Here is a 9,878-nt window from a genome sequence, read left to right as displayed (position 1 = left end):
ATGACAGCGAAGCGCTGAACACTGATTCTGTATTAACTTTTAAAGTCAGACTAACATCTGCTGCGACACTGTAAACACAAATGCAAATCAACCAAAACAAAACTGCTGCCACCAATGTTACAGAATGTTTGTATAGGGTTCATCTAAGCACTTACGTATATATAAGAAAAATAATAATTAATATCTGTCAGTTTAATCCCATCTGCAGTGATGTTTATTATAAAACTAGATTAGCCACAATGACAAAAAATCTCCTGTGAAGAACTCATCCGCACAAATCCTCAGTGAAAACCACAGGAACTAGACAAGTCCTCTGCACAGACTTTGTGTCCAGCTTCGATTCATTCACCATGTGATGTATTCAATCTTCCAGCAGAAGGAACGGGATGGATGCTCTGAATGATGACTGTCCACAGTCTGACTTGTGTTGCAGCCTGGAATTAAATCTCACCATGCTGGTTTCCTCTGGCCAGATGAGCCTGGTTTCTCCCAAGGGTTTTTCTCCATTTCTGTAACCAGTTGAGTTTGGCTTCCTTGCCACTGTTGTCTCTGGCTTGCTTATCCACTAAATTCAGTGTTATTGATGTGACTGCATTGACTTTATTGGATTGAGCTGGATGATGACATAACTCCAGAGCTGCTTTACAGCTGAACTGTACTCATTTTATAACCGATGATCTACACTACACTGACCTCTGTTTGCATCTTTGAATCATGTTTCTCTGTTTATCCCTGTAAAACTGCTTTAAAACAATCTGTATCGTACAAAGCGCTATAGATAATTTTTTTCTGCAACATTCTTGTGTTAAGTACACTGAATGTTCAGTACTACTTCAGCAGCTGACATGAAATGTTTTTGGAAAGTTGACATGCTTTGAGCTATGATATGTTAAAACTATTTTGAACAGCATTTGATAAGTCTTATATAAGAGAATATTGGTAATCAAAAAAAAAAATCTAATTCAAAAAAGGCTTTATTTTCTATCCAAATCAATTTGTCTTCATAACTCTGTATGTTCTTATTTAAGATAATAATAGCAATTGGGACAAACATGTTCTTATAAAAACAAGGTTACAGTAAACCATTTCCCAGATGGGGACTATTGAAAAGAAGCATGGATAGGATGTAATGGATCCATATCAATATCAAATGCTTCCCTTTCAACTTTCTTTTGTATAAACTTCTGAAAGAGGCACATTGTCTTTTACATTGTTTGCTTGGTTTACAGTCCTTGAAATCTTTTACATTTAACAAAAATAGACTTAAACCAGGATATAATATTAAAAGTGAACATGATCAGATCACTGGATCTGATGCTGCTTCGGCTATCTTCCCATCATTGCTTTTATGCCATCTGTACATCACCTGTCGACATTTTTGTCCTCTTTTCAAGTATTTTGATGTTTGGTACCTTAATCTTTTGTTTCAAAATTTTCTTTAATCGTTTTACTTTGTGAATCACCCTTTAAAATGTATTTGTTTGTTTATTTATTTATTTTCAAACTAAAATAATGTCCAGAAAAATCATAATTTGCACGTCTTGCATGTTTTTGAGGTATAAAACTGTTTTTCTTGCCTGGTTTACAATCCTGTGAAAACTTGCTTTTACATTTAACTGTACTGTGAAGATAGGAATTAGTTTCTGTACTTCAATATATAAGAGAGCTCACCTGCTCAACTTTTTGTCCTGTCCTTTCCCAGACAGCGGGAAACCATTAAAACAACGTCATGTCAATGTTGATGGGTGAGTGCTTATTGCATTGAATTAATGATTAAACATGAATTTTGCACACTCGTGTAATGTCGAAACAGCGTAAAAACTTTAACAAAAATGATGGTAATATCACTGAATCAATTTTATAATGTAATGTTAGTTTAACATTGTGTTAAAGTAGAAATTGTTGAAATATTAAAAGAAGAAGCACATTCAAATACAAATACAAGATACAATACACATATTGCACATGGCTTTATTTTAATGTGTTAGAGTGTGTATTTTTTAATGGTGCATTGAAACAAGCTGTCTTTATTAAAGTTATTTCAACATTTTAATAGTTTTATGCAATTTTAATAGTTTTTAAAAATGAAATGGTAACATTTATGATAAACGTATACCATTGATTATCAATGATTCATTTAAAAGTGGAAACGTAGTTAAAAAAACACACTTAAAAACGCATCTAAAATCCACTTTGAAGAATCCGCTTTAGCCTTTTATCTCTTCAGGATAGTTTTCTTCTTCTTCTTCTGCTTCTTTGTAACAGATAAACAAAGATGAGTTTCATCTTTCATCTTTTTGGCCATCACACAGTCAAACTTCCTCTCTGTTGCATTATATAAACATAATATATCACTTCAATCTCACATAACATCTATTGAAGAGTTGTTCTCAAGCTTTGGGACAACATTAAAAAACAATGATTGTAGATTTGGATCTTTCTCTAGTCTGCACCCTTTTCTGAGAATAAGGAAACCAAATCCGACTCCCACCTCTACATTGAGACTTCAGATTTAGCTGCATTCAGTAATAATACACAGCAGCCGGAATGATATCATTATCTGCAGTCCATGAGGAGCTGAAAGTGTCCTGCTTATAAATATTATTGTGGGTTTCAGTAACAAAATAAACTTTTCATGCATTCATAGAAGTGGGACAACTAAAGGGAAGGTGGTGTCTCATATTCTTTCTTATCAGATGCTTCAGAGGCTGAGCAACTCCACCCATTGCATAAAGCTGCTCAGAGAGCTTCACTTACAAATGCATTTGTGTCTTTAACTGACTCAATTTTTCTGCACCTGATCTGTTATCTTCATCACAGTGAGTATTTTCAAAATATTATTAAAGATAAGTGGACAGTATACTCAAGTATTTTTACATTTGTTAACACACAGCTTTGCAGCATGCTACATAAACTGATCTGATTGAATGTAAAATTCGGTAACACTTTATTTTGATAGTCCACAAGATATACTGCTTACTATAGGTAACTTTGTACATGTATGTCATCTAGCAGTCATTAGTGTATTAGTGACTGTCTGCTTAGTAACTAACACTTTATTTTGATGGATATTTTACAAGTAACTTTGTAAATACATGTCAACTTATTCTACTAACCCTAACCTAACAGTCTACTAATACTCTAATGAAAGTTAGTTGGCATTTATCAATTATGTTTACAATAGGCAGTTACTTACTTGTTTTTATATTGATAACTCACATAGATCTGGTTTATGTTCAGATGTATTTAGCCTGCTTTTGGTAGTGATGACATTTACTTTTACATTTAGTAATTTAGCAGATGCTTTTATCCAAAGAGGAGAATGGAAGCAAGCAGAGCAACAAGAGAACAAAAGTTGACAAATCTCAGTTAGTCTAACACAGTAAACATAGCTGGGCTTATTTTTGTTTCTTTTTTTTAATGATTTAAAAATTATTACTATCCTTACCTGACGCTGTTCATTTTATGGTGAGGTATTTCAACTTCTGCAAATTTCTGTTTATGTTACACTGTGAAATTCAGACTTCCATTGATTCCTCAAACTGGAAATGCTTTCACAAAGACAAAAGTTGAAATCTGATTGGCTGGTTTTTTGCAGGTTTTGGGGGAGCCTAGCATTCAGCCTTTTTTAACAGTCCACCAGGAACAAAAAAGATGTTTACTTACTGATGCAGTAATAAGAAAACTATTAAAATCAGAACTGAAAAACAAAGTTTGTCAAGTTCATGTCTTAAAGACATTCAAGACATTCACTTTAGACATTCACTTTACCCACTGATACAGGAGAAGTACTATTCTAGATACAGATTCTAGAGTGATTTATTTAAATTAGTTGTGTGTCCTTTGATATATGTATAAGAAGATCAGTTGTATTACCTTACTGACAATCCCAGGCAATTTAGTGACAGGTAGGATTCAGTTTATGATCTTTGGTATGCACAAACAATGACTATGACAGCAATTCAATGAAATCAAGGCTATAATGTAATTGATCATGAAGACCGTCGTTGACCGTCAAGCCCTCTCCAATGGCTGTGGAGGTTGGTAATAATATATTCCAACTGCTCTGATAAGAAAGACAACCAAAGTGTGTATTGTCAGTTTGCCTCCAGAAACATGTCTGGGAACACTGTACAGTACTCGAGTAGAACATTTCTTAATTTTTCAAGTTTATTTGTTTATGGTTTGAACTGTAAAAGTTTTTAATCATTCAAGGTTTAAATGACCTGTATTTTAAGGGGCCGCTGAGGATGAAGACTGCTCTGTGTGTTGCGATGGTTCTCAGTCTCTTCTCGCGAGCGGAGGCTACCGCTGCCTTTGACCTTCTGCGCCAAACTGCTGGTGAAGAACTCGATCATTTGTTCATATGAATGCAGAATGTATGATGTATTTTGGATCAAATAAATGCAGGCTTGATGAGCTGAAGAGACTTCTTTAGAAAAATAAATAAATAATAAAATCTTACTGTTTTGACTGGTAGTGGACTTTTTTCTGAGATTCTTTTGGTTGATTCTCTCATCAGTGAGTTACACGGGGTCGCTGCCCTGCGGCGGATGGGACTGTGAATGTGCCTTCGGGAGACAGCAGAGCTGCTGTTGTGTTGCACAGCCTCTGTTTGATCTGGAGGAAGCCACATTCATGCGTATGGTTGGCTTATGGGAAGGACTGTCTCATCTGAACAGCCAAATAGAGGAGCTCACAGGTATCGTTGCCTCATATTTGCATATCATTTAAAAAAATGTGTTTGAAGAGTTACATTTTCCTTGGTTTCTTTCCCGTCCTGTAGCTGGATGCAAAATAGCCTTCAATGCGGCAATGCTTCCAATGAGTGGATGTCTTGGGCCATTTACCAGCAACGTGTCTATCTCTTACCAGTCTGTCTCCCTCAATCAGGGCAATGGCTACAATCCTGCGTTGGGTAAGCAGACCACAATACACTGTGCCAATGCTGCTTCACACTTTAGGGCAGCGTCAAAAAACAGAACATCAGGAAATGAGTGGAAAACATGAGAATATCATGCTGCAGTCACACGATCCATCAAACACGAGCAGAATGAGCTTTTGTTTGTTTAAGCTGTTTTGATGTAAATTATCAGATTTATGAAAGTATTTGTATTTAAAAAATTTCAGTTGGTACACAAAATTGTGCAACTACTCCAAACCACATGTAAATGATGCATAAAACATTTAAGTTTTGTTTTCAAACTGATGGCAGAGTTTTTATAACACAAACCTTAAAAATATGTGACCCAGGACCACAAAACCAGTCATAAACGTTGATTTTTTAAAACAGAGATTTCCATCGATGTATAGTAGTGATGTGCAGGATGGGTTCTTTTTACAACCTGGGGGTGCCTTCGTATTGTAATCTTATCAAAGAAGCTAATACAGTATGAACATAGATATTCAAAATATTTCAAATAGGCTATAGGGAATTTCACGCAACATGTATGGCTTTTTTTTTTTAGTTTATAATGACCCGCCCCAACCCGCCCTGCAAATAAAGTGACAATTTCTTTACCCGCCCCAACCCGACCCGCGGTTAAATACTGAGAAAATCACCTTTAAAGTTGTTGAAAAATGAAGTTCTTAGCAATGCATATTACTAAAGAAAAATTAAGTTTTGATCTATTTACGATAGGAAATTTACTAAATATCGTCATGGAACATGATCTTTATTTAAAGGGGTCATATGATGCAATTTAAATATTTCCTTTCTCTTTGGAGTGTTACAAGCTCTTGGTGCATAAAGAAGATCTGTAAAGTTGCAAAGACTGAAGTCTCAAATCCAAAGAGATATTCTTTATAAAGGTTAAGACTCATCCACGCCCCCTAATACGGCTCGTTTAAACACGCCCTCACATCTCTACATCACTATGTGGGAAAATATCGAGCGCCAACCTCCCGCTCTCTCTTGTGAAGCCAATAAGGAAGTGACTAAAACTGTAAGTCATCGACTGGCCGCTTGAGGCTGGCTGCAAAAGGGAGGGTGGGGTCTGCCTAGCCTTTATAGCCAGGATTACACAAGTTGACGTTAACACATCTTCCTCAGACTACAGTTGAAACACATCAGCAGAAATGAGGGGTGAGACTACAATTTTTTTTAAATTAAATTAATTAATTAGTCAATCCCATAGACTCCCCATGTTAAAATGCCTAACTTTACAGCAGAAAAAAAACATGTTTACAGCCTGGTGCAAAAAATTATTTTGGTCTATATAGCTAATTTTACCCTTCATGACAACTTTCAGGGGGGTGATTTTTTTTATAACTCATCCATTTAAATTATATTAAGACTTAAAGTTCTGTATAAATTAAAGGCGTGGCCACTTGAGTGACAGGGTGATTGCCGATGCTGTCACCGCTGTCGCACTAGGTGGGCGTGGCTTCAGGAACCATCTCCCGCCTTTTTGCCCATTTTTGATTGTCCGGGAGAGTCGCGCGGTGACGCACTGCCAAGATGGCGATGGCCCGCTCTGCACTTCAGGAGTCTATGGGTGACGTCACGGACACTACATCCATGCTTTTATACAGTCTATGGAAAATATATATAACAGCACCCAAATGTTTACTCAAAGAAAGAAGGCATAACTTTGATTCTCGGTGTTGCCGCCGGCGCCATGTCGTGGTGATGCTGTGTGTTTCGTTGTGAAGCAAAACTTCCTAAAGTGGACACAACTAGAAACCAGTGGTTAAGTTGAACAGTTCAACCCAAATATTCAGATGTGTGCAGCTTCTTCTTTTTTTACGGAGGACAAGGATTATTTCCTGTGAGAGTAGCCTGCAATGTCGGTGTCTGTTTCTATAAAGTGGAGCAGTTACAACTTTGCAAGGACAGTCTGGAGCTTCTGACTCACAGTCTGTAAGTACGTTTTCATTTTTTTTTTTAAATTGCCACTGATGATTCAAACGTTGTTTTTTGTCTCGTCGTGATAGGACACAGTATCACAGTATGTTCAGGGGCATAACATTTCTGTCACACACTTGAGGTATTCGGCCAATCACAATGCACTGGACAGCTGACCAATCAGAGCACACTTCGCTTTTCAGAACGATGAGCTTTGTAAAAATCAATGCGTTTCAGAAGACAGGGCAGAGAGGAGAAACAATAATATCCAGTATGTGGAAAATAATCTGTTTTTTTAATCTTAAACTGCATAAACACATTTCATTATACTAAATACACAAAATGATATTCTTTTTAGCAACATCATATGACCTCTTTAATATTCTAATGATCTTTGGCATAAAAGAGAAATGTATAATTTTGACCCATACAATGTATTGATGTCTATTGCTACAAATATACATGTGTTACTGATGACTGCTTCTGTGCTCTTGTGATACATATTTCACAAGATGCAGTTCGACTTAGTTTTTTGAAATATGACAGCTATGTAAAACATGTATAAAAACAAAAACAAAAAAAAACAAGAAGCTTGTGAGCTTCTGATCTAAAACTTTGAGTGCCTTTTTTATAAAAATGTCATGTAGCTTCATTGTTGATTTGCTTGCCTGTTCTTCTTGCCAGCTTGCATGACAATATGTGAAATGTTGAATAATCATGGCATTCATATTTATCATAGCTGTATCAAAGGTTAATTAATTTCTAGTAAATCTGAAATAACTTATTTGATTATATTTTACACAAGTTTCAAGGGACAGATTATAGTGAATCACCCAGACACTTGAACTCTATTGTTGCTGCAGCTTTTGCCCAGATATTATAAAGTCTAACTGTGGAGTAATGCATAACAATTTTAAGTTTTAAGTACTAACATACGTTTTGGCATACTATCGGTTTTGTTTTCATTTAACTTAAATCATGATGGAGTTAAGTAATTCCTTATGTAACTGATTAACACTACACCTAATTTATAGCAAATTTTATATACAGTGTACACTCTTAAAAATAAAGGTGCTTCACAGAAATGCCTTATAAAAAACTTTTGTCTAAATTGTTCCATAAAAACCATTTAACATCTGAAGAACCTTTCTGTTTCACAAAAGCTTCTTTGTGGCACAGAAATCTCTTCAGATTATAAAACGTTAAGAAAGAGATTGTTCTTTAAAGAAACTTTGACTGAATACTTCTTTGTGGAACCAAAAATGGTTCTTCTGTGGAATCGCTTGAAAAAAACTTTTAAGCACCTTTATTTTTAAAGGGCCCCTATTATGGGTAATTAAATGTTCATATTTTGGTTTTGGGAGTCCTCAGCAACAATTTGACATGCATGCAAGGGCAAAAAGGCTTTCATTGTCTCATAATATGCATTTATTTTTACCTTATCTTTCAAATGTTGACAAGTTTGCTGTAATTATGAGATATTTACTCTCACAGCGCAGGACACAGCGTCTTCTCGAAACGATGTTAACCACACAGAAGTTTTACTGTGTTTGTGGGCAGGCGAGTTGCCGACCTAAAACCTTGGCAGACATTATGCAAATGTACTAGAGCCGTAACAGAATAAGATTCAAATTCCCAATGACTCGTTTAGGCGATTGAGAGCGGACTCAGACAATAACTATCTATCGTGCACTGACAGCTTCACAACTTTGCAGATAGTTTATGCTCACATACAGCTACATGACACACTGCATGAAAGGTAATAGTTGAAAAGGCATAATAGGGGCACTTTAAATCCTTTCATTCACTTAGAGCTGTGTTACACGCTCCATGAACAGTCAAAAATCCATAATAGGGGCACTTTAAAAGTGTAGGCCAAACTCATTTTCTGTTTAGATTTATGCACTGCATCCAGTTCACATTGTCCTTGTAGAGCCAGCTTCTCACAGTAAGTTTGAACAGAAGAAGCTAAGCAAACAGACATCATCCTGATCCTGATTCTTCACAGGCACATTCACAGCTCCACACGCCGGTCTGTACTCCTTCTCCTTCACGGCGTACTCCAACGTTGGCAGCGCAGGTCAGCGGCTCTACCAGAAGATGCAGCTGATGAAGAACGGCCAGCTGATGGCCTCGTCCTGGGAAGACAACCGTGAGGATTCGGAGGACAGCAGCTCTCAGACGCTTCTTCTGCAGCTCAGAAGCGGCTGTCAGGTGTATGTGGAGCTGATGTCAGGCAGACAGCTGTGTGGAGACACCCAGGGCCAAAACACCTTCAGCGGATACCTGGTCTACCCCTTCTCTGAGCAGTGAGAGGGAAATAACTGTACATACATACACGCCAATCTTCGTCAGAGATTAAAACAGATGTCCATGTGTGAGTCTTCATATAAAATTGCCATAAAAATGAATAAATTAACATGTATATGGCTTTATGAATAAAGGTGACTTCAATAGTTTCCTGTGGTGTTATTGATTCTAGTTTGTTGACATCATCGCTAGCTTTTTATTTACTGAATAAAAATATAAAACCATAAATGTGGTAATGCTTTACTTAAAGCCTTTATGTATAATTCATTATAAAGGGTTATTAAAGGCTATTGCATTACTCATAATGTGTGTTATAATACATGATATCTTGTCGTAAATAATTATAACCAAATCTAAAATGCATAGTGTAATAATGAACTGATAAGTGTTATAATGTAATAAGTGTGGTTAAAATGATTCATGAGACTGTGTAATGTATTAAATGTACATTACAAGGCACACTTAATGTATTAAAGCTAATTTTATAATGCATTATACTTAAAGGCTTTCAGTAAATTGTTACCCCAAATGTTTATGAAATGTTTAGACTACTATTTCCCTTATTATTCTATATACCACGATTCTCTCTCTCTCGCAATGTTTAATACAACATTATGTACTTTCTGCAAAAACTTTAATGCAAGTAATATATATTTTCAATCTATTTATCAGCGTCAACATGCTTGACACTCGAACTGAATCCAGCTGTGCAATTCTGTCA

At 36.1% G+C, this 9,878-nt stretch overlaps 1 protein-coding gene across 1 annotated transcript; it reads left to right on the top strand.

The window, feature by feature from the left end:
• Window positions 1-2,708: 2,708 nt before the first annotated feature.
• On the top strand, window positions 2,709-9,307 carry cbln18 (cerebellin 18). Its single transcript, XM_059515239.1, has 5 exons — window positions 2,709-2,819; window positions 4,239-4,341; window positions 4,523-4,702; window positions 4,787-4,918; window positions 8,856-9,307. Exons 2-5 carry the CDS (start codon window positions 4,251-4,253, stop codon window positions 9,158-9,160), a joined length of 708 nt encoding a protein of 235 aa, XP_059371222.1. The 5' UTR covers window positions 2,709-2,819; window positions 4,239-4,250; the 3' UTR covers window positions 9,161-9,307.
• The last annotated feature ends 571 nt before the right edge of the window (window positions 9,308-9,878 follow it).

Source organism: Carassius carassius, chromosome 28, assembly GCF_963082965.1.
Source record: "Carassius carassius chromosome 28, fCarCar2.1, whole genome shotgun sequence".
NCBI classification, from domain to species: Eukaryota; Metazoa; Chordata; class Actinopteri; order Cypriniformes; family Cyprinidae; genus Carassius; species Carassius carassius.
The sequence above is the reverse complement of the archived record's forward strand: the minus strand, read 5'-3'. Positions and strand labels throughout refer to the sequence as shown.

Bases quoted from the DNA above. Each gene is read 5' to 3' on its own strand.
- cbln18 (XM_059515239.1), top strand. From the start codon at position 4,251: ATGAAGACTGCTCTGTGTGTTGCGATGGTTCTCAGTCTCTTCTCGCGA. The intron at 4,703-4,786 runs GTATCGTTGCCT...CCCGTCCTGTAG, and splicing joins CCAAATAGAGGAGCTCACAG to CTGGATGCAAAATAGCCTTC. The intron at 4,919-8,855 runs GTAAGCAGACCA...GATTCTTCACAG, and splicing joins TGGCTACAATCCTGCGTTGG to GCACATTCACAGCTCCACAC.